Source organism: Neofelis nebulosa, chromosome 12, assembly GCF_028018385.1.
Source record: "Neofelis nebulosa isolate mNeoNeb1 chromosome 12, mNeoNeb1.pri, whole genome shotgun sequence".
In the NCBI taxonomy this organism is placed as follows: Eukaryota; Metazoa; Chordata; class Mammalia; order Carnivora; family Felidae; genus Neofelis; species Neofelis nebulosa.
In genome coordinates, this window is record NC_080793.1 from 68,555,544 (window position 1) to 68,579,415 (window position 23,872).

General features: G+C 47.5%; 1 protein-coding gene, 2 long non-coding RNA genes and 1 pseudogene across 4 annotated transcripts in view; 3 read left to right on the forward strand and 1 right to left on the reverse strand.

The window, feature by feature from the left end:
• Window positions 1–6,806, forward strand: part of LOC131491990 (uncharacterized) — a 52,029-nt gene extending 45,223 nt beyond the window's left edge. The window contains exon 3 of the long non-coding RNA XR_009251762.1: window positions 6,674–6,806. This is a non-coding gene — a long non-coding RNA (uncharacterized LOC131491990). The remainder of the gene's footprint in view (window positions 1–6,673) is intronic.
• On the reverse strand, window positions 4,887–9,746 carry LOC131491989 (uncharacterized). Its single transcript, XR_009251761.1, has 2 exons — window positions 9,553–9,746; window positions 4,887–8,620 (listed from the first exon to the last, which is right to left on the reverse strand). It is a non-coding gene; the product is annotated as an uncharacterized LOC131491989 (long non-coding RNA).
• Window positions 9,747–9,881: 135 nt separating this feature from the next.
• The window catches only part of GOLM1 (golgi membrane protein 1), a 57,150-nt gene continuing 43,159 nt past the window's right edge, over window positions 9,882–23,872 (forward strand). Inside the window, exons 1-3 of one of the 2 annotated variants that reach the window (XM_058695557.1) lie at window positions 9,882–9,900; window positions 21,734–21,882; window positions 23,692–23,871. In XM_058695557.1, coding sequence (XP_058551540.1) covers window positions 21,754–21,882; window positions 23,692–23,871 — 309 coding nt within the window. In that variant the 5' untranslated portion in view covers window positions 9,882–9,900; window positions 21,734–21,753. Of the gene's footprint in view, window positions 9,901–10,295; window positions 10,434–21,733; window positions 21,883–23,691; window position 23,872 lie in introns of those variants that run through there. The other variant, XM_058695556.1, reaches the window with a different exon arrangement.
• LOC131492305 (U4 spliceosomal RNA) lies at window positions 19,409–19,482 on the forward strand (annotated as a pseudogene).

The following is a 23,872-nucleotide window of genomic DNA, read 5'->3' on the forward strand; positions in this document are numbered from 1 at the left end:
GAGGTGAAACCTACCCTCCATTTCTCCCTAGCACTGGGGCTTTGGAAATTCAAACAACAATTAAACCTTTTTTGTCTTTCTGTTGTTCTTGTGCTAGTCACAGAGGGCCTAGATCAGGAGTCTCTGGACACTTTCTCAGAACAAAAACTTTAAATGCATAAAAATAAAATGGGGGCACCTGGGTGGCTCAGTTGGTTCAGATAAGTTCACGATCTCACAGTCCATGAGTTCGATCCCCGCATTATTGAGCTCTGTGCTTTCAGTGCAGAGCCTGCTTGGGATTTCTCTCTCTCTCTCTCTCTGCCCCTCCCAGACTTGTTCTCTCTCTCTCAAAATAATAATAATAATAATAAATACATAAAACATAAAAAAAAATAAAGAAACCAATCATATTGAAACATAGTTGGCGATATATTAAAAAATGTGTAGGGGCGCCTGGGTGGCTCAGTCGGTTGAGCGCCGACTTCGGCTCAGGTCACGATCTCGCGGTCCGTGAGTTCGAGCCCCGCATCGGGCCCCTGTGCTGACAGCTCAGAGCCCAGAGCCTGTTTCAATTCTGTGTCTCCCTCTCTCTGACCCTCCCCCATTCATGCTCTGTCTCTCTCTGTCTCAAAAATAAATGTTAAAAAAAAAATTTAAAAAAAAATGTGTAATATATGTGCTTGCTTAATATATTAATAAGGGGTGCCTGGGTGGCTCAGTCGGTTGAGCGTCCGACTTCAGCTCAGGTCACGATCTCACGGCCCGTGAGTTCGAGCCCCGTCTGGGCTGATGGCTCAGAGCCTGGAGCCTGCTTCTGATTCTGTGTCTCCCTTTCTCTCTGCCCCTCCCCCGTTCATGCTCTGTCTCTCTCTGTCCCAAAAATAAACAAACGTTAAAAAAAAAAATTTAATATATTAATAAGATCAAGTACCTTGATTTCAAAGTGTTGACTTGCATACATGTTATTTGATACAAATATGTGTTATGAAAACATCTGTGTTCTTATTGGTTACAAAGTCATAGGTACTGTGAATACGAAGAATGTTTTTAAGATTTCTCAATTTTAATGTCTAAAATATTCATAGTGAAACCCACATGATAAAAATAACTCTTTGGGGTCATCAATAATTTTTAAATGTGTTTACTTAAAAATTTTCAGTCCTAAAACCCAAAATTTGAGAACCTCTGGCTTTGCTGATCAAAGATGAGAGATGGCAGGTGATGAAGGAGCATAAGGCAGGCTGAGGGCAAAGTACAGACTAACAGCACCCACCCCCACAGGTGGGATGTGTATAACATTCCTCTGGCACTCCTGGCTGCCCAAGGACAAAGGAAAGGAAACAAATGGTTGACTGATAGAGATCACAGTCATGCAGGACAGGAGTCTCCTTCAGTTTACAGAGAACTTAGTAAACTGCAAGAAAAAGGCAATCTTATCCATAGTCTAATCTCCGGAAACCTATAGCCTCCATTTCCTGGAACCCTAATGTCATCCTCATCAAGACATAAGGGGGTTTAACTGCTTGCCATGGCAATGTGGGAAACAAAGGCAAATGAAAAATTAAATTCCCCTTACCGCCTAGAGCCCATTGACAAATCCTTGAAACGGGCAGAGTGACCTTCCTCTAGGAGCTCAGCTGCCTCAATCATGACACTTTGCTAGGGGCAAAGGAAATCTTAGCTTGACATTATCCCAACCTCTACGATCCTGTGAGTCTAGTTTAACATATAAAAATTCCTTTGGGGGGCGCCTGGGTGGCTCAGTCAGTTAAGCGGCCGACTTCGGCTCAGGTCATGATGGCTGACTTCGGCTCAGGTTGGGTTGTGAGTTCGAGCCCCGCGTCAGGCTCTGTGCTGACAGCTCAGCGCCTGGAGCCTGTTTCAGATTCTGTGTCTCCCTCTCTCTGACCCTCCCCTGTTCATGCTCTGTCTCTCCCTGTCTCAAAAATAAATAAAAACGTTAAAAAAAATTTAAAAAAAAAATTCCTTTGGAAACTTCGTTTATCTCTACCAGCCTCCCTCCCCCCCGACCCAAGATATATGTTGGTAATCATATTCCAGGCTTATGGCCCCCTGATACACATCTAAAGGGCCACATGACTGAGGTTTTACTAAACAGTAATAAATGGCATTTTCCTAACAACAGCTAGCCCCTCAAGGTCTTGGAAACCTTGCTTCCAAAATTCCTTACAGACTTATGCTGTCCCTAACCCCCTCCCAACCTAAAGGTATATAATTAGTCACTCTTCACAACCTCAGTGCAGCTCTTTCTGCCCTCAGGTCTTGTCTCAGGTCTTGTGGATTTGTGACTTTAATAAAGTCACCTTTTTTTTTTTTTTTTTGCACCAAAGACATCTTCAAAGAATTCTTTCTTGGCCACTGGCTCTAAACCCCCACCATCACCCCAAAGCACCATCAGCAGGGTAGGCAAGAGGCAGAAAGAAGTGCTGGAAATAATTTTTAAAAAGATATGTTAGATAAGAATAAAAAACATTTAAAAAGAGGATGTTGGACCCAATGATACCTGAGGTCCCAACATTAGGATTCTGTGACATGGGGGACAAAACTCTCCTCAAGCCTCAAGTCTAGGCCACTTTGTTGGAAGATGCAACAAATTACTGGCTGGACTAGCTTCCTAGTGAGCAGCCTAGTGAGTCCAAGGCTTAATTCTTCTCTCCACCAGACACTCGTAGAGAGAGCAGAGGAAAAGGAGGAAATCCAGAAGAGATTGAAATAGACATTAAGACATTAACTGGTGGGTTCCGGGCCTTCCCTCCCACCCCATGCCATTCCTGATGGGGGCTCGAACTCACAACCCAAGATCAAGAGTCACATGCTCTATTGACTGAGCCAGCCAGGCGCCCTCAGAAGGGATTCATTCTACACAAGAGAGCAGCTGTGCTCTCCTTTTTTATCCAAGTTACCACCATCCTGCCCTGTGACAGGGGTCTGGATGTCAGAGCAGATGGAGGAAATGGTGAGTTAAGGCTTCAAGTCTCCGGAAGTCCAGGGTCAATGTGACGTGATCATCAGGCAATGCCTTGGGGTGTATCTGGGCTTCTGACAGCAGAGACTGAGCCTCTGGGAGGCTGGGGTTGGGGGACAGAGAGAAAACTGAGGGCAGAGGAGCCCCAAAGTAGACACAGAAGTGGCGTTCCTCACAATTCTGTGTAGGATGACCACAGAAGACGGGAGTGTATACCATTTAGATTTGTGGATACTTTGTCTTTCCTGATTTCCAGTCCTGGCCCCTTGGCACACATAATACGTTCCCCCCCTTTTTTATTCACATCGTCTGCTTTTTTTCTGGAAGTATCGTGTGACAGACTAGTCCCACCAAAGTCGAGGGCTGAAGAAGATGCCGTTGTTGGGGAGGAACTGCTGTCTTTCGCAACATCCTCTCAGCCTGAAACCTCCATCTCTCCCCCTGGGCCCTCAGTCACTGTGTCCTTGATGCCTCTCCTGATGGATTTCCAGTTGCTGGCCTCAGAATGGTACTGGACTGGTCAATGCTAAAGTATCAATGCCCTGCTGGCTTTTGGTTATCCATTACTGCATAACAAGCCACCCCCAAATGTAGTGGCTTAAGACAACAAACATTTTATGGTTATCACTAAGGGTTGGCATGCTGACTGGGCTCAGCTGGCCACTTCTGCAGCCACATTCAGATGGAAAACTCGGGATGGGCACAGATTACCATGGGGGAATCATCTGGGGCTTTCTTCCTACACACGTCTGGCAGTCAATGGCAGATGTCAGCTGAGACCCTGGCTGGGGCTGGTGGGCAGGATACCCACATGTCACCTCTCCATGTGGCCTGGGCTCCCCCTGCCCCAAGCATGGTGGCTGGTTTCCAACAGTGAACATCCCAGAGACAGCCAGCTGGAAGCTGTGTCACCTTTTGTGACCTAGCCTCAGCATGCATTCTGTTGTATTCTTTCTGTTGGAGCAGTCAGAAGCCCCCACTTAGATTTCTGGGGAGGAGACACAGTCCCCAGCCTCCACAGATGAGCATCGAAGAATTTGGGGGCTAGAGCAAGCCAATGCTTTCCATTTCCCCTGAGTCAAGGCTGGACCACTGAAACCCAGCTTGACCAAATACTAGGGCTTCACCTGGCACTGATGCAGGCAATTGGCCCTCCTAGGAATGGCAAAGACTGCCAGCTGTCACCAAAGATCTCTTCTTCTTCCTTTCTTTTTTGGAAACAGTACCCATGGTTTCTATCTGGGCACATGGCAACCCAGAGTAGGAAGCTCTGTTTCCCAGATACCTTGCAGTTGGGTGTGGGCACGTGCCTAAGATCTAGCGAAGGAATGTAATTAGAAATGTCACATGCAACTTCTAAGAGGTCTCCTTAAATGGAGGGAGCAAGCCCTTCTTTTTCCCCTGTCATCTGGGTGGAACGTGGAAGTGACAGCTGCAGCTGCAATTCCCATCTTGGACCCTGTGAATGAGGGTCACAACTGGGCGCAGGGGAGCCTGAATCTCCGCCAAGACAGCCAAGACCGTCGGCTCAAAGACTTATCCTGTGAGAGATGAGACCTTTGTGAGCTTAAGCCACTATCATTTAGGCTTCTTGTCACCGGCAGCTGAGCCTCATCCTAAAATGATGTAAAAAGCAAGGCTCCCTTTCTCGGTTTGAATTTCACGTTCCATAAAGTGGAAGCCTACAGGGAAAAAAGCTCCAACTCCCAGGTCCTTCCACCTGGCGAGTGTCCTTGTACTGCCCCCTGGGTCATTAGATTCTCTGTTGAGACCGGTGTTTGTCAATTGCAGAGGGAGATAGGGAGCCACTGTTTGGCATTGGTGGGGGAGCATTTTTTCTTGTGCAGGATACTTACCTAAAGGTCAATAGTAGACCCCTCTCCCACCCTGTGAGTCATCGTGAAAAAACAGAAGTCTCTTATAGACCACAATATTGTATTACAGTCTTCGAACTTGCCAAGAGACTGGAACTTAATTATTCCAACCACTAAAAAAAGAAAAGATAATTTATGTGGCCTGACAGAGGTGCTGATTATCGCTACAATGGCAATCATATTACATCATATAAGTGTAATCGAACTCACATGTTGTACACCTTAAAACTACACGATGTTAAATGTCAGATACGTTTCAGTTTAAAACTCTTTTCCCATGACTAATACCTGGCATGACCCATCCAGTAACCATAAGGGTGTAACCTCACTCTGGGTAGACACAGTGGAACGACCCATCCAGTAACCATAAGGGTGTGACCTCTGGGTTACTCTGAGTGGACACAGTGGTTCTTCAGTCAGGTTGTTGGAAGATCTTGCTAGGTGTGGGGAACTTGCCAGACTGGGTAAGACAGTAAGTCAGTGGGCACATAAATCAAACTAGGAGAGGGAGCCAGGTACGTGTGCTCTATCCCACAGCACTTTAAGTACATACTTGTATGAAAAAAGAATACACATCAAAACAAAGCATGGAAACCACTGAAATACAATAGACCTTTCAAACTGTACTTTCAAGAAATAGCCTCTTTTTTTTTTTTTTTTTTTTTTCCAAACATCACTGGAAAGTCAGCTCTAATAGGAAAGCCATGAGCCAGGGAACTTAAGTTTGTACATTTTCAAGTATTCTTAATATTGCTGCAAAGTGAAACTGTGAATCTGTCATTCTGTATTCCTAAGTCTCAAGGTCAAAGAACCAACCCGCTTCAGAAGTCTTTTCTGAAGAGGCTGAGGGAACGTATTTTGAGAACAAAAGAGACGTAAAGCAGGAGATCCACCTTTTCTAGAACAACTTCATTTTGGCACAAAACACAGGACTTATCCTGGGCTATGGCATCACCTTGTATATGCAAAACATCACGTCTTCAGGTTGGTCCCCAGATTTCTGGATACCCTCAGCTTGGCCTTTTTCTTCTCTGCTCAAGGAAGCTGATAGGCATTGCACTGCCCACTCCCCTGCCTCCAGCTGGGTCCTTCATAATCCTTTGCTTCTGGACCATTCCGTAACATGTATGTCACACAGCCAGAAGCAACTGTGAACACAGCTCTGTAAGGGCATCAGTTTTAAAGGAAATTGTAGGTTTCACAACACACAAAGGCACCTTTTTACTGCTTTGGTCAGTGGTAGGAGACCTTTAAAAACTGAGTCTGTCTTTCTCAACTTCAAAACACATTAAGGTTCAAAACACCATGAGTGTATAATTACACTGTTTTACAACCCCGGTTAATACAGGACACTGAAGACAGTTATCTGTGTGTGTGTTTTTAAGTTTATTTATTTTGAGAGAGAGAGAGAGAGAGAGAGACAGAGCGCACGCATAGGGGAGGGGCAGAGAGAAAGGGAGAGAGAACCCTCGATTTTCCTGAGAATATCGAACTGTCAGTGCAGAGCCCAATGAGGCTCCAACTCACAAACCATGAGATCATGACCTGAGCCGAAATAAAGAGTTGGACGCTTAACTGACTGAGCCACCCAGGTGCCCCAAAGATAGTTATATGAATGTCTAAAATTAGAAGAAGCATCTACTTTAGAAAGATTATTCTTACCTTTTGTGCTATAACAACCTGGCTTTCCAAAAGTTTCCGATGATCAATAAAAAAACTTCTTCTGACACAGGATTGCCTTAGCAAAAGCCAAAAACTAAGCATCCAGGTTGCCCAGGTAACTTTGAACTGCAGATAAGTAACAAATAATGTTTTTTGTTTTTTTTTTTAGTTATCTGACCCATGCAATATTTGGAAATACTTATGCCAACTTGTTGAAGCTCACATGTAACTCAGAACCCTACACCAGTAACAAAAGGCCTATAAGTCAGAATTCTTTGGCTCTGCTTGCGACAGAAACCCAGTGCTAACTGGCTTAAGTCAAATGGGAAATTAATTGGCTGATATAACCGAAAATCCAGGATAGCCCTGGTTTCAGATACAGCTGGATCCAGAAGATCAAATGACATCAACACTAGGTGTCTATCTGTCTTTCTCAGAATATCAGGCTAATGTCTCCACACTGTGACCCTCGGCTCTAGGGTTATATTCTCCCAGGATGGGCTGCCTTAGTAGGAAACAGAGCTTCTCTTTCCCAGTGGGTGCGGTGAGTGCCAAATGGAGTCTCGCTGAGGTAGCTGGGTCATGTGCCTATCTGTGAACCCGCGGACTCCAGGATTGTGTTAGTTTTCCTGTGGTTGCCGTAACAAATCATCCAAACTGGGTGGCTTAAAACAGCACAAGTTTTATTGTCTCATGGCAGTGGGGATAGGGCTGGGCTCTGTCCAAAGCTGCTAGGAGACTATCTGTTTCTTGCCCCTTCCAGCTTCTGGTGACTCCCGGCCTTCCTTGGCTTGTCGGTGCATCACTCCAGTGGTCACACTGCCTCTGTGATCACATGGCTTCTTCCCCTCTCCGTCTAAGACCCTCTCTGCCCTTCTCTCCTATGGACATTTATGATTGTGTTTCCAACCCACCTGGATAATCCAGGACAAGTCCCTCAAGATCTTTAGTTTAATCACATCTTTTGCCCTCTAAAGGTCATGTTCACAGGTTCGGGGATTAGGCCATGGAAATAGCTTTTGGGAGGGGATGGTCACCATTCGGATCGCTATAGACATTTAGGACTAAAAGTCAGTGAGGAGTGATGAAAAAAATGGTGATGCTGGTAACTGGAGACAGGAAAAATGAATGCTGGAAAGCAAACTTGGCAAGATGTATGTGATAAGGACCTTCTATTCTATTTCATTCCATTGATCTCAGGTATTTAATATTTAGAGTGTCTCCACTGTGCTGGGCTCTGTATGTGTGTATATAATAGAATATTCTTTAGCCATAAAAATACCCCAGGAAATCCTGGGGTACCTGGGTGGCTCAGTCAGATAAGCTTCTGACTCTTGATTTCTACTCAGGTCATGATCTCATGGTTCATGGATCAAGCCCCATGTTGGGCTCTGTGCTGACAGTGGGGTTCTTGGGATTTTCTCTCTTTCTCTCTCTTTCTGCCCCTCCCCTGCTGTCTCTCTCAAAATAAAAATGAACTTAAAAAGAAAAAGACAGGAAATCCTCCCATTTATGACAACATGGGTGTGCCTCGAGGGCATTATGCTCAAAGGCAAATATTGTATGATTTCACTATATGTAGAATCTTAAAAAACCAGCCAACCAGGGGCACCTGGGTGGCTCAGTCGGTTGACTGGCCGACTTCGGCTCAGGTCATGATCTCGCGGTTTGTGGGTTCGAGCCCCGCGTCGGGCTCTGTGCTGACAGCTCGGAGCCTGGAGCCTGTTTCAGATTCTGTGTCTCCCTCCCTCTGCCCCTCCCCCGTTCATGCTCTGTCTCTGTCTCAAAAATAAATAAACATTAAAAAAATTAACAACAACAACAACAACAACAACAACAAAAAACCCAACCAACCCAACCACCAAACAAAAACCTCATAGAAAAAGAGATCAGACTTGTCACCAGAGCGGGTGGGGCCGGGAGTGGGGAATTAGAGGAAGGTGGCCACAAGGTACAAACTTCCAGTTATAAAATAATTGAGCACCAGGGATGTGATGTACAAGGTGACGGCCAGAGCTAACGCTGCTGTATGGTGTATGGGAAAGCGGTGAAGAAAGTGACTCGGAAGAATTCTCATCACAAGGAGAAATTTTTTCTTCCTTTTTAACAATTGCACCTATATGAGAAGATGGACGTTAGCTGAACCTCCTGTGGTAGTCATTTCACAATATATATAAATCAAACGATCATGCCGTACGCCTTAAACTTCAATGGTCAGATATGGCAATTATTTCTCAATAAAACTGTAAAAAAGTCACTAATTACTTGCTGATAAATGAAGGGCACAATGGAACCCTACTGAGAGGGAAATGAGATGAAGGTGTGGCCCACCAGCCTAAGAAGGCAAAATATAACGAGGGGAGCCAGAAGGAACAATTAAGGGAATTTATTCTACCTGTCCCCAAACCCTGATTGTGGTCACTTACAGTCACTGGAAGATTAGAAAGAAGTGACACAAGTCTTGGGAAAAGCCAGGGTTGACGTCCAACACACCCTCGGCTCTTGCAGTCTTGGTCCAGCAGGGCAATGGTTTAAAAAGCAGGTAACAAAACTACCATTTGGGGCTAGGGTAGAATATTACTCTAAATTCAGTTAAGAGGTTTTGCTTCATAAAGGATCCTTTTCCTGAATTTAAGGAGACCCTGCTCAGGTGGCAGTAAGGAATCTGGGTCACCTTTCTCAAGGTGAGTCTTTGTTTTGGTTGAAAACCATGTCCACCGTGAGCATTCCCTGTAGGAGTTTGTGTATTTACTTGTTTTTTGTTGTTGCTGGGATTTGGGAAGGGTGAGAGGAAGGCGTTCCTTTCCTAGAAACCAGAGCTACCTAGGCTAGAGAAAAAAGATAAATCTTAAACTTATTCTTAGTCCTGAGCACATGTTAGAATTATCTGGAAAGCTTGATAACAAACAAAAACACCTACGTTTGGGCTCAAGACTCTGGGGATGGGACCCTAGCACTGAAATATCCCAAAAGCTCTCAGATCATTAAAACACCTGGCCGAGGCTGTCAGGATCAGGAACCACTGTTAGAATTTTCTAGTCTGGATACCTTGCAGATCGTTAGTAGGTGATCCGGGAGGTGTGGCCTGACGGTGCTTCTGAAACTTCCAGGTGTTCACACTTCCACGCTTCACCCTTAGGGAGTCCCAGAAGGTCTCCCTTGCGCAGCGTCCAGGATTCTTCCTTTTAACCACTACAAAGTCTGGAGGGTCACAGCCCGAAAAATTAAAACTTGAGAAGGAACAGCCGTGGGGACGTCAGGAACAGGGTAGGGCTGGTGGATGCGAAAAGGCAAATTTGTGAGTCTAGACCCGCGAAGTTCCTGTTACTGGTCGGCCCCTTTCCTCTGCATAGTTTGGACCGGGACCACCGAGCAAGGAGACGCGAGTGTGGCAAGGTGGGTGGCGCGGTGTGCGGTGTCCTACATTCCGGAAACCCCCCCTGCGGCCCGGGGTCGGAGTGAGGGGTGAGGGGGGTCGTCTCTCCTCCAGGTCCCTTTGCTCCGCGCCGCCGCGTCCCACCTTCGCGCCTCCTCTGCGGAAGCGTCGCGCCCGCTCGATGGCCGCCCTCGGAGCCGCGTCCCGCAGGGGTCGCCGGGGGGCCGCGGCCGAGGCGGGGGCGCGACGCCGGCGTCGGGGCGCGGGCCTGGGGGCGGCGGCGGGCCGGGGCGCGCGCACCGTGGGGCCGGCGTTCGGGCGCGGCCCCGGCCTCGCCTCCCCGCGCTCGCGGCGCCGCCTCCTCCCCACGCCGCCGGCGCGGTCCGGGGGCGGGGACTCGCCGCTGCGGAGGCCGGAGACGCGGCGGCGCTGGGCGCGGCGCGGGGCGCACGGCGCGGGGCGGACGAGAGCGCTAGGCCGGCGGCGGGGGAGCGCCAGGCAGCCTGGGAGCCGGGCCCGCAGCGCCGATCGGCCGCCGGAGCCGCGGCAGGAGGTGAGTGCGCGGCGCGCGTGTCCCGGCTCCGGGGCCGCCCCGGCCGCCTTACCCCTCCCCGTCCCTCCCTGGCGCACCGCCCGCGTCCGGAGACGGTCCCCCGGCTCGCGCCCGGGCCGTAGCCCATCACCGGAGCCCGCTCGCGGCCCGAGCCTTCGCCGCGGGGCCGCCTCGGCCCCCGGACCCCGGCCGCCGCGAGGGGCCGTGCGAGCTCTCTGTCCCTGCGGAGGCCGGTCGGGACGCGCGGGGCCTTTCTTTTTTGTTCTCCGCTTTGTCACGCGCGTCGGCATCCGAAGTCAAAGGCGTGCAGCCCCGAAGTCGCACTAGTGCCGGTCCCGCGGGCGTGACTGGCGCCGGCGGAGGGAGGGGGGGGGCGCGGCGCGCCGCTCACCTCCGCGTCCTGGCACTCGGTCGCCGCGCGGGTGCCCACGTTGGCAGCGGTCGCGTCCTGGCAGGTGACCGGGAGCTGGGCGCCGAGTCCCCCCGGCCACGAGCGCCACAGCGCATCCGGAGCCCGTGTCGGGGACGCTCCGGGCGCCCTCCCTTACGTGTGTTTCTCACCTTTGGCTTGTGTGGAGCATCGATAGAACTTTTGCTCTGGTGTAAAGATAGTCTCCTGGGCTTATACATTAGTTTCTGTTTCACACCCTGTGTGCTATTTTAATGATTTTTTTTTTAAACACAATAAGAAAATAACCTAGTTTGATGAATGATCTTTTCAGAGGAATTTGAGAAGCCTTGTATTGGGAATGCCATGATGTTGGTCGTTTTCAGATAGCCCCTTTCCAAATTTGCGTGACCAAACTTGTGTGGCCTTCATGGGTCTGAGATTTCCTTTGTCTGGGTTGGGGTCTTGAAGGCCCTACGGCTCAAAATCCCGCAAATGGTGAGGGGCATTCCTAGGGATGGGTTATTAAGATGTCCCACAGCCTGATGAAATGTTTAACAACATTCTAGTGACTCTGTTTGGCTTATGGCCATCAGATTGACTCAAATTTAGGCAGCTTTAGTATTTCTGAAATTTTTGGAGCATGGGACCTGGGGAGGCGTGGAATCTCTTGGCAGTTTGGTCTTTGCGGGTCTCCTAGGGCATTCTAGCTCCTCCTGCTTGTGTTATAGAAGATTAAGGTAAGCTCATGTGATTGGGAAGAATGCAGAAACCATTAATTTGGTAAGGCTTGCTGTCCCTAGGCCAGAACTCAATTTTTAAGGCATCATTGGTCAAAAAGACGTTGAATTCTTAGGATGTTTAAAGAAAACAAGCTGTTCCAGACGTATCTTGTTCTCCTATGGAGAGGTTTTCATGTATGTGTGTGTGTGTGTGTGTGTGTGTGTGTGTGTGTGTGTGTGTGTATATTTATTTTAATTGGTTTAGTTCAAAAATGAAGGACTGTGAACGAGAGGACCGAGTGGTGGTAGGGAGTCTGGGGGGAGGGGGTGGGTTATCAGATATGGACGATGTTGCTTTTGGGAGCTAAGGATGTCATCTCCTTTCTAATTGCTGGCCATGGACCCACTTATTGATGGGGCATGACAAGACTTTGTATTTATATTATTTTTTGAGGGGTGGGGTAGAATGAGGTTGGTTGACTGTGTCAGCCCAGGGCTCTCTATCTTCCGTTGGCTTTTGTGGCCACCTTCCCCCAGCAGGGAGGAAACTGCTGACCTTATTGAAAATTCTCTGAATGTGCAGGCAGGCTTTCTGCATCTGAAGCACAAAGGGGAGAAGGGCAGAGCCTGGGGGAGCTGCCTCTCCAGGGAAGAGTGGGAGGCGTGGGGTGTCATTTCCAGAAGCCTGGGCTGAGCAGGTCTCATGGCTGAGCACCTTGGTGAAAGGGAGCTTGAAGGCCGCATGGCTCCCAGGAAGGGAGGGACGAGAGGCTCCATGCCCTGGTTTTAATTTAGTTGTATTATTTTTATTCCTTTTTTTTTTTTAATGACCTAATGTGAGAAATAACATCCATCATTTGGATAACGGAGGGGGTGGGGTGGGGGGAAGAACCTCTTATTTTTGTTGTTGTAGTTAATATATAAAAAAAGACTGTTTTACACTTCTTTTTTTTGCAGAAGTAGGAGGAATGGTCTTTATAATGCTTTTGTCTCACTTCAGAAGAGTGTTGAGTGGTATTTCCATTGCCTGCCCCCCCCCCCCCCGGAAGAAACATTTTTAGGTTGTGGTCATTTTCTTTTCTAGACTTTTCCAGTTACTGATGCCATTACATGAACAGTCTTGGCTTGAAGTTTAAGAGCTGCTTACTAAGTTCCCAGAGTCTACTTTGCCTCACACAGAAATTTCCTACACTTTTCAGAAAAAAAAGAAGAATAAAGATGCGTGCCTTCTCAGATTGTTACAATAGCTTGATCTTCTTTTTCTTAAAACCCTTCAGGGCTGTGTTAACAGAACTTCCCCTAGCTAAGATTTTGAAGGTTAATTAGTGCCTGACAGGAGATAAATATCTATAAAAGTACTATATGATTACAATGATACAGATTATAGTTTGCTGTGGTTTCCCAAATTTTTTGATTATTCTCATAATTAAATGAAACACTTAGGATTAATTCAGTGTTGTCTAGCAGTTATCTTAATAGAAAACCATTTTTTAGTTCATTATTTATAAATCGGGGGCACGTGCTGTTATTATGGTCTTCTACCTCAAGGCCCAGTGTGCAGTCGGGGCTGGATCCCTGCTTCCCCACAGTGGAGTTGGACCCCTGTTGCAAATACTCCTTGAATTTTGAGTATTTTTTGGTCTATTTCTTGTCAGGTCCGATTCTGTCATCATCGATTTTGCTTTGTGATGCGGCTCCTGCGGAGCTGACCAGGGATAAGAAGCCTGCACCTTCCGGGGGCTGGCTTGTGTTTGCTCATGCCTACGTTTATTGCAGTAACGTTAATTTGTGCCTTCTATATGAATCTGAAAGCTTCAGCGCCCCTGTAAGGTTTGGTTTAGTTACAATCTTTCAGTCTACCTCGCTCTGCCGGGTGCTAAAATCCAAGGAGTTCCTCAGGCAGCTCACAGGGTGGTGACTTTGACCTTCAACAGAGGGGTTGAGAATGCAGATTTAGTTTCTACCTCTCCTTGCACCCATTAGTATTTTATGGTTGTATAATTAGGATACATATAATATATACTTCTAAGTTATTTTTATGTAATTGTTGTGTTACTGAAACATAGTTGCTCTCACTTTTTGGATAAAAATAAAATGTAACTTTTAGGATTTTCTGCCCCAGCCCTGTGGAACATCTGCTATACCCTCTGGGATGCACGGTCCCTGCTGGTAGACTCAATTCTTACAGCCCAACAGCCATAGACCAGGCATACGTGAATGGGAGTGGTTGTGTCCCAATAAAACCTTATTTATGAACACCCACATTTTAGTTGCATGTGCCTTTCACATGTCATGAAATCTTATTCTTTTGATTTTTTTTCCAGCCATTAAAAACTATGAAAACTAGGCTTACGGGCAGTCTACAGAAACAGGTGGCTGGCAGGATTCAGCCTTTGGGCTGCAGTTTGCCAACTCTGGATCTGGAGGAAATATTTGGGAGTTCTTGCCAAGAGGTAGTCTTGGCATTCATGTAGGAGGCGACCTTTCTTCAGAAAATTCCAAGTGCTGGAAAAAAACACAGTGGAATTTGGTTGCTCTCATTCATTTCATTCATCCGTCTTGCTCTCTGATTATTTCCACTATGTAATATTATATATGCTTATTAACCTTTAAGGGTTTTTTTTAAAGGTTTTTTTGGAGGTATAATTGACATGTGATGTTATGCTAGTTTCAAGATGTACAGTGTAATAATTCAGTCTTTGTACCTATTGCAAAATGATCACCACAGTATGTTTGTCACCACAGTTACAAAATTGTTTTCCTAGTGGGGAGAACGTTTAAGATGTACTCTCAGCAAAGTCAAATATGCAGTACAGTGTTACTAACTGTAGTCTCCACGATGATGAAGCCTTTTCTTTATAAACCGTCAGCTTCCAGACTTGGGGAAAACATGGTGTTTATAATTGGGGGTTGAGGAAGTGAGAGGAGGAGATTCTCTGCCCTTCCTGGTAAGTTTTTAGAGCAATTTAAGAAGAGTGCAATGGACCTGGTCACTCAGTCCTAATGGTTTAGAGCAGGAGTTGACAGACTTCTCTTAGGGGCCAGATAATAAGTATTTTAACCAGTTTAGTCCTCGTAGTAACCCTGTGAGTAGATGTGGATGAGCTCTTCAACTCTGCCTTGTGGCCACAAAACCACTGTGCGCGATAAAAGGAACAGGCCTGGCTGTATTTACAGAGCAGGCCTACTACAAGGGGCTGGTATGCTGACCCCTGGCTTGGAGACCTTCTTGGGGCATCTTAGAATAGCTTTAAACCCTCAAAAAAATGTTGGTGACTGACAGCACCGAGCTGGGGCATTCTCAGGTCTGTTTGCTCACTGCGGGACATCTGAACTTCTTGCTGAGCACCTCTCTGGCTGTCCAAGATCATGCGAGGCCATTTCCTTTGAGAAGGAATAAAGGTGGGGCTCTCTCACTGTTTGGAGAAGCCATCTTATTTCTACCGTGGTGATGTTGGTCTAGCAAGCTGTTCTGATCTGATTGCTCTTAGGTACAGCTTTTGCCTATAGGATTAAAAACCCCTATGTGGAGGGCTGCCTGGCTCGGTCAGTAGAGCAGGCAACCCTTGATCTTGGGGTTGTTGGTTTGAGCCCCACGTTGGGTGTAGAGATTGCTTAAAAAGAAAATCTTTATTTATTTATTTAAAAAAATTTTTTTTAAGTTTATTTATTTTTGAGACAGAGAGAGACAGAGCATGAACGGGGGAGGGGCAGAGAGAGAGAGGGAGACACAGAATCGGAAGCAGGCTCCAGGCTCTGAGCCATCGGCCCAGAGCCCGACGCGGGGCTCGAACTCACGGACCGCGAGATCGTGACCTGAGCTGAAGTCGGACGCTTAACCGACCGAGCCACCCAGGTGCCCCAAAAAGAAAATCTTTAAAAAAACACAACCCTATGTAGAAGTAAGAACATGAGAAAAAAATAAAAGTATTTAACCAGTAGGTTCAAGGGGCCAGTGCATTTAGCAGATTGCTCATTTTCAGGTGTTTTTTCTTTTCTTTAAAAAAGTAATTAGTGGTTTTTGTCTTCTATGAAAATTTTTGTCTTCTAGGCAAACAGTAATTTTAACCAGTAGGTTGAATTTTTTTTTTTTAAGTTTATTTATTCATTTGAAGAGGGAGAGTGTGTGAGTGAGCAGGTATGCACGAGCAGGGCAGGGGCAGGGAGAGATGGAGAGGGAGAATATAGGGCTTGATCCCACGAACCATGAGGTCATGACCTGAGCCAAAATCGAGAGCCGCTTAGCTGACTGAGCCACCCAGGTGCCCCTCAGTAGGTTGAATTTTAAAAATTAAGCCGGGTTTGCGGGGCACCTGGGTGGCTCAGTTGGTTGAACATTAGGCTCAGGTCATGATCTGGCAGTTTGTGGGTTCCAGCCCAACATTGGGCTGTCTGCTGTTGGCACAGAGCCTGCTTCAGATCCTCTGTCCCCCCCCCCGCCCCTCCCAACCCCTGCCCCTTTCACACGTGCACATGCTCTCTCTTTCTCAATCAAAAATAAACATTTAAAAAAATAAAATCAAGCCAGTAGAAAGAATTGGTGGTTTTTCATGACTTCTCCAATTTACCAAGAGACTTTCCGTGCAAAAAACACACCGCTTTCTCTTTCTGCAGGAAACCTGGGCTTTCACAGAGTTCAGCTAATTTAGGTTAATCATTTTCCAGTATGTCAGATACTTGTAATCCAGTATGAGACAAAGCATTGTGAAGCCTCAGTTGCAGCCAATGTTAACACGCCTGATGTGTCTCCTAATGCTGCTGCCACCCCCCAGGTCCACAGCACTTCCAAGGTCAAGGGAGGAGAGTGTTTGGTGTGCCTGCCACCTGTAAACCGTGGCTCTGTGTGACCGTCTCAGTGTTCCTCAGGCTCCGGCATTTCCTACCTGGAAGTGCCCTTCTGTTGCAGTCCCGGAAGTCGGCGCTGAAGCACCTTACCGGCCAGGGGTTCGGTGCTGGCCTCCCTTCCGCATCTCACCCTCTTACCTGGGCGGCCCTGTGTCCATTGGGAGCCCAGGGCTTTCCTAACCGTGCCTTCTGGGCAGCCGCACCCCTTCCTGGCCAGCCAAGCACTGGGTCATAGTGAGGGGCTTCCTCGAACCTCTCTTTTTCATAACGTGGTTCTGGTTGGGGGTGCTCCTGCTGCAGCGGCAGCCAGGAGCCAGCACCGGTGATGGGGGTTACTGTGCTTCGGGACAGCAGAGTCTATAGGATGAGCACGTCAGGCTGGTTCCTTATAAAGCAGCATGGTGGTGGAAGGAAGACATCCGTCACCTTTTTGTTATAAGATGACAAGACTCGCTGTAGAAATGGTTTCTTAATCCTCTTTCCATCTCTAATAATAATAGCATTTATTGAGCAGGTACTATGTGCCAGATGTGGTTCTAAGCCCTTCTCCTATCTCAACTCATGCGGTCCTTACAGTAACCTTGTGAGGAGGAGAGTGATGCTCAGATAGGTCCTGTGGCTCCTGACAGGTGGAACCAGGGCCCCACACTGGCCAGCAGGTTCCAGAGTTTGTTCTGTTAACACTGCCCTGAGCTGCTTGCTGCTAGCACAGCACCTGTCTCCTGGTGGTTGCTCAGTATCTTTTCAGTTGGCTGGCTCAAGAAAGGAGAATATTGAATGATCATCAGAACACTTCCCCTGAAGTGAGAATTGAGTCTATATTTATAGTTTTCAGACTTGTAGTCTACCCATCCATTGACTTCTATCTGCTGGGATAACAAAAGGTCATCCAAGGATCCCATCTAGAAATACAGTCTTAGGGAATTAAGTATATGATAAAGATAGGCTTTCAAAGCCCAAGGTAAAAACAGATTTTTCAGTAAAGGGTGCTGACAGAACTGACTAGCCATTACAAAACAAAGAAACAAACAAACAAAACCACCAAAAAAAACCCACAACCTGTATTTTTTGCATTTTTTTTTTTTTACCTCTTACATCAAAAGGGAATTCCAAGTGGATGAAAGATTTAAATAAATATATGAGACCATAGGTATGTTGAGAGGAGATATGGGTAAATGTATTTCTAAACTTAGAGTAGAAAATGTCTAAGTATAAACAAAATCCAGATTCAATAAGAGACTGACACGATTAGGTTACTTTAAAACACCACCCACAACTAAAAACTATGGGCAAAAGATTTCAAAAAGAAAGTCAAGGAACAAATGAAAAATTGAGAAAAAAAAGATATTCCCATGAAAGACAAAAGGTTTGTTTAACAAAGAGCTCTTACGGATCAACAAGATGAACACCGAAGTTTAAATATGGACAGAAAATATGAAAAGGCATTTTACCAAAATGAACATACAGATCACCAGTAAATGAAAAGATGTTCATTTATGCTTATAACTAAAGAAATGTTTTGTTTTGTTTTTTTTACTATTTATTTTGAGAGAGCGAGCGAGCCAGGATGTGGAGGAGGGAGGAGGAGAGGGAGAGGAGAGAAAGAGTCTCAAGGAGGCTCTGCACTGTCAGCACAGAACCCTGGATGGGGCTTGATCCCATGAACTGTGAGATCGTGACCTGAACTGAAATCAAGAGTTTGGACGCTTAACTGACTGAGCCACCCAGGCGCCCCAAGGAATGTATTTCTTCTTAAGTAGATAGACTCCATGCCCATTCATGGGGCTTGACCTCACAACCCTGAGGTTAAAAGTCATGTCCTCTACCCGCTGAGCCAGCAACGTGCCCCAAGAAATGTATTTTAAAATATCATTGCTGATGAGATTGCCAAATGTTAAAATGTTTTATTTTGTGTGTTATTGTGTGAGAGAACAGACATTTCTCATACTAGTGGGAGAGTAAATTGTTGGAACTGCTTTGGAAGCCAATATAGTAAGAGCTATCAAACATTTTTTTTAGAGAATTTGGATTTATAAGAGAGTTGCAAAAACAGTACAGAAGGTTCCCATGTATTCTTCACCCAGCAGTCCCCTTAATTAGTTGTCATGTCTCTATGACAGTCTGTCAGTCTTTCCCTTGCTTTTCATGATCTTGACACTTTGAAGAGTGCTAGTCAGGTGTTTCGTAGAAGGTCCCTCAATTTAAGTTCCCCTGAACTTTTTCACACATATTAGGCATTACGTGACGTCAGCGTGGCTCAATGGTGACGTTTACCTTGATCACCTGGCTAAAGTGATATCTGCCAGGGTTCTCCACTGTGTGCCCGTTGTAGTTTGCTAAATATTTAGGAGGCAATAAGATTTATAAGTTTTTTTTTAATGTTTGTTTATTTTCGAGAGAGCGAGAGTGCGCATGTGCACAGGCAAGTAGGGGAGGGGCAGAGAAAGAGGGGGACAGGATCCAAAGAGGGCTCTGTGATGCAGGGCTTGAACTCACAAACCATGAGATCATAATCTGAACTGAAGCTGGACGCTTAGCCAAATGAGCCACTTGGGTGTCCCAAGGGCCATCAGTTTTAAAGGTCTATGACCCCGCAGTACCACTTACTGAAATTTATCTCCACCTGTCTGTGATTTATTTCATCACCTGCAAAATGGGGGTGACCAGTGCCCCTGTCAGAGCTGATGGGAAGATTCAGTGAGCGCTGTATTTGAAACACTTGATCAGTGCCTCACGCACAGTAAGCTCCTTGCTGGTTCAGCATCCTTTCCCAGAGCCCCTGGAAGCCAACTGTGTTTGGAATTCAGAATTCAGAGGATAATAAGATGTGCTTATATATTACATGACAGCCCCAGCAGGGTCATAACCAGACACTAATGCTTCTGTAGCAAAACCTATGAATATTCACATGAAGGGAGAAAGATAAAGACTCTAAGTAGCTTCAGGTGAGTTCTGATCAGACCTTGATCTGAGTTCAGGTCAGGTTTTGTTGCGGGGTAAGTCTTTTAAAATCCCTTTGGAGCTTTGCGCAGTGGCAGTATCGTAGCCAATGAGGTTTATCCGAGGCGCGATTATTGCTAATTAAAATCCCTTTGGGCTTTTAGAGCCTTTTGGATTTCAGGATTGTGGGTGAGGGATGGCACCCCTGGATAGGAGTTTGCAGACACAAACGTGGATGTGAAAGGTGTTCGTGGCAGCATGGTTGGAAATAAGCCTAGAAAACCCCGAATGGTTCTCTATAGGAGAGTGGTTAAATAAATCCTGGCACACAGTGGTGCCCCATTCAGACCTTTAAAGAGAAAAAGGCACACCGTAATCTGCCTCTAGGAAAAGTATGATAAGATATATTACTAAATAGTTGACATTTACAGAACAGTGTGAATGATCTTGTTTGCACTTAAAAATATGTCACTGCTCGTTTATGCATTAAGAAACATCTAGAGTGACCTCTAGAAGAGTTTCTGTGTATTAGAATCCCCTGGGAAGATTGAAAAATACCAATACCTGGGTCCTCCTCTGAAGCTATTGAATTGGAGGGGCGCCTGGGTGGCTCAGTCAGTTAAGCATCAGACTTTTGCTCAGATCATGATCTCACCGTTTGTGAGTTCAAGCCCCACTCTGTCAACCCAGAGCCTGCTTTGGATCCTCTGTGCCCCTCTCTGTCTGCCTCTCTCTCTCAAAAATAAACACTAAAAACAAACAAACCCTTTAAAGCCACCCAGTTGGAAGTGGAGGAGTGGGGCCCATGCTTGGGTCCCAGGCAGTGCTGGTGTCCTGCAAGGGTTGACATCACCTGGAATACAAGGGGTGATGACATCAGGTGGGAGGAGGGAGTCTTTGCACTGTGTTTTTCTCCCCACTTGTACTTGTAGTTATATATTTATTTTTTTTTTTTTAAGTTTAAAAAGTATAAAAAGACTTTTGGATGGAAATCAGATATAAGGCAGTGAAAAAACACATTTTCAGCAGATACATAGAATTTTCCAGAAGTTCAGGATTTCTGAGCATTACTCTCCTTTCATAGGTACATGCTTGCTGATTGCAACTGATAATCGATTTTTAAAAAAATCCTTTTCCTCTTTCATCCTGAGAGAGAAGAAGCTGGTGAGGAAGGCACCAGCAGAGGCTGAGGTCAGTTCTGTGCTTCAGCATTCTGGGGGTGCTTTATTTTAGGTGAGTCGCCGAGATTGTGCATGTCTCCATTTAGACTCCCACACTAGTACTAATTATTCAGAAGGAAGAGTTCTCCCGGTGACATACGTAGAAATACTTTAGGGCTAGAGCCAGCCCTGTCAGCTCTTCTCTGTGCTTACTCACATGAACTTAAGCTGGAGGTTGAGTCCCACATGGTCTTTGATTGCCCCTCCTCTCCCCCCTTGCCCTTCGCACCTCCCTCCTGCCTCCATTGTGGCCTACACCTGGCATAAAAAGGTCCCTGTTCTCAGAGATGCCTTTTGTTGTGCGTGCCACCCTCCCTCTGATAAGGTCTCATTTTATCTGGCTCAGCAAAGCCATCTGGAAAGGTCGGCTTTCCTTGTGTGTTGTGCCCAGTGCTGGTGTCTAGGCAGACCTGGTCTTGGGTGGAAGCCCACGGACAAAGCTGATGGCTCCCTTCTTGTAGAGACCATGTCTGGGCCTCTCTGGAGAAGGGGATCGCTCCGTGCAGTTCTCCTGCTTAACGTGGACATGCACCCAGAGAGAGAAGCAGGCATTCAGAGCAAGACTGGGCCAGTGCCTCACTCCTGCTGGCAGAGCCCTACGGGGGGCGGGCGGTCCACTTACTCTGTGGGCATCCACAGTCCTGGGCGCTTGCCCGGCTTTGCTCACCAAATGGTTTAATTGGGTGTCATTAGTAATTCTGTCCAGCGTGAAAAACCATCTCTTATTAGGCCTCAAATAAAAAAGCCCTCTTTGGGGAATAAATCAGAAATGGATTTTTTTTTCCCCCTAAAGTGACGTGGAAGCATTTCATATTTGCTACTGCTGTTCACAGAGATGAATAATTCTCAACCTGTACTGGAAAGGCAGGTACTACTCTTATCCCCATTTTACAGAGGAGGAAACAGGTGCATAAGAAGTTGTTATGTGCCCCAGGTCTCGAGCCAGCAGGTGATGGGTCTCCAGGACGATGCTCACTCCCACGAGCCTGTCCTGGGGAGGCTGGCCCACCCCCTGGGGGCGCACACCAGCGTGGGCTCGGGGTGCACTGCCCACGTGGTCTTCTCCTTGGATGGCTTCTCGTCTTGAGGCGAAAACGCCTTCGCGTTGGCTGTGAGGGTGGATGTGGCCTGCTTCGGGTCCGGCGCTGCTGGCATGGAGGCTTATTTGCTTGTTTTATTTGGCAGATTCTCGCGCAGCCTTTGAGATGATGGGCCTGGGAAACGGACGCCGGAGCATGAAGTCGCCGCCCCTGGTGCTGGCCGCCCTGGTGGCCTGCATCATCGTCCTGGGCTTCAACTACTGGATCGCCAGCTCCCGCAGCGTGGATCTCCAGGTGTCTTGCTGGTTTGTTTGCATGGGTGTCTGAGAGTATTTAAAGTTGCCAAGTGGTGGGGTCGACGGGTGTGCCGTTCACTACCCCCTAAAGCACTACACTCAGTGGCTTGAACGCTCCCTACCCTGAATTGGGGCCTCCACATATCCCTGCCCCCTGCCCGGGGCCGGACTTTGCACACCAGCTGTGCCCTGGGGTGGGAGAGGACCTCTTTGCTGCCAGAGCAGCCCTCTCTGCTTTTCCTGTGAGCGGACGATTTTCAGTCGAGCCGCTGGGGCTGGCTCTGGGAAGGCCGCTTACTTAATTACACTGACCGCAGCCCATCCGGTACCCCAGTCCTCTCTAGGTCTCAGCGGTGTTGGGAATGTATGTGCATAATGCGTGTGAGAAATGTGTATGTAGAGGTGCCACTTGTTACTGGCTACTGCCAGTAACAAATCATATCAATCATATCATCTGTATCAATTAAGGATATGCATTTTAGTTTTCCATTTTGTTGTTGGTCATCGTGGGTCAGGCAGGTGCTACACAATGACAGAGAGTCTCGTTGACCAGACTCCCGTCAGGTGCCTCTGACCCCTCTTCCCCACGAGGCCTCCGTCTTGGCCTCCCTCCACCCCTCCTGTCTTCAGCCGGCCCAGCCCACTTAGCAAAGAATCCTGCTAAGTCATCCCTACCTCCCAGTATCTGATCAGGCACCCGCTCCCTCTTCCTTGAAGTCTGACCCCTTGGCCTGCCTTTAGCAAGAAATCCGCCTGCCCTCCGTGTCTCCTCCTAATACTGCCCCACCACGGACCCCTCACTCTGTTGACTCTAAACCCTTAACTGTCCTGGCTGTGTTCACAGTGGAGCCGGTCCTCTCCCCTGCTGCGTAGACATGACCCCTGTTGCAGGAGTCTTGAAGGAAGTTTTCCTTGCCATGTTAATGGTGTCAGAATACTTTTTAACAGCGCTTACATACACTGTCTTCTTTTGTACACGAACTCTAAGTGTGGGACTTTATTTTCCCCATTTCCCCGGGGGGGATGCAGACCGAGGCACAAGAGTAGCTGGGATTCCATCCCAGTCTTTCCAGTGGCAGAGCTTGGGCTCGCAGCCATGAAACCCCATCCCATCTGAGCGTCCCCATGCCTGCCTGCCCTGGGTGGGCGGGGTGCTTTCATCTGATCTTCCACTGGAGCCGTTCTCTGGGCAGACGTGGGCTTGGTGTCCAGGGTTCAGGAACTGAATTTGTCTTCAGAGGATTTGTCTGCCAAAGAGTTAAGTGCTCTGTCAGCAGGGGAGGGAAACGGAACTAAATATTTGAGCACCTGGTAAAGCGTGAGGCCCTTTATGTACTTACCTCATTCCAGCCTCCCCGAGTCCCTGGGAGGGGTGCGGTGGTACTTCCTTGGAGGTCACAGTGGCCGCAAGGAAGCCCAGAGAAGTGAATGCCTCTACTTATAACACTTGTCTGTCTCAAAACCCTGTCGTAGCTTCTGCACAATTCACTTCCAGTATTGTTCTTAACAGACAGAACCCCTTAAAGCACATTTTTGAGAGGAAGTGGTTTATTCTCCGGGAACAGAATTTGCAGAAATTCCATGTGGGCTGTGCAGAACATGCAGAGAAGGTCTGGGGCACGAGGCCTCTGCCCAGTTAGGAGTGGGGAGTGTCTGGCTGGGGAAGGGGACTCGGGAGGAAAGGTCCAGCAGGACTGCCCGTGGGGCCCTGGAGCACCTGTGTGCCGCGTGTCGCCGGCTTCTGGGAGGGAGAAGGCCTCCAGGGACGGCGTGGGGTTCTCCCTCACACGCTGTGGGGTCCCTGTAGACGCGGATCCTGGAGCTGGAGGGCAGGGTCCGCAGGGCGGCCGCGGAGAGAGGTGCCGTGGAGCTGAAGAAGAACGAGTTCCAGGGAGAGCTGGAGAAGCAGCGGGAGCAGCTTGACCGGATCCAGTCCAGCCACGACTCGCAGCTGGAGAGCGTCAACAAGATATACCAGGATGAAAAGG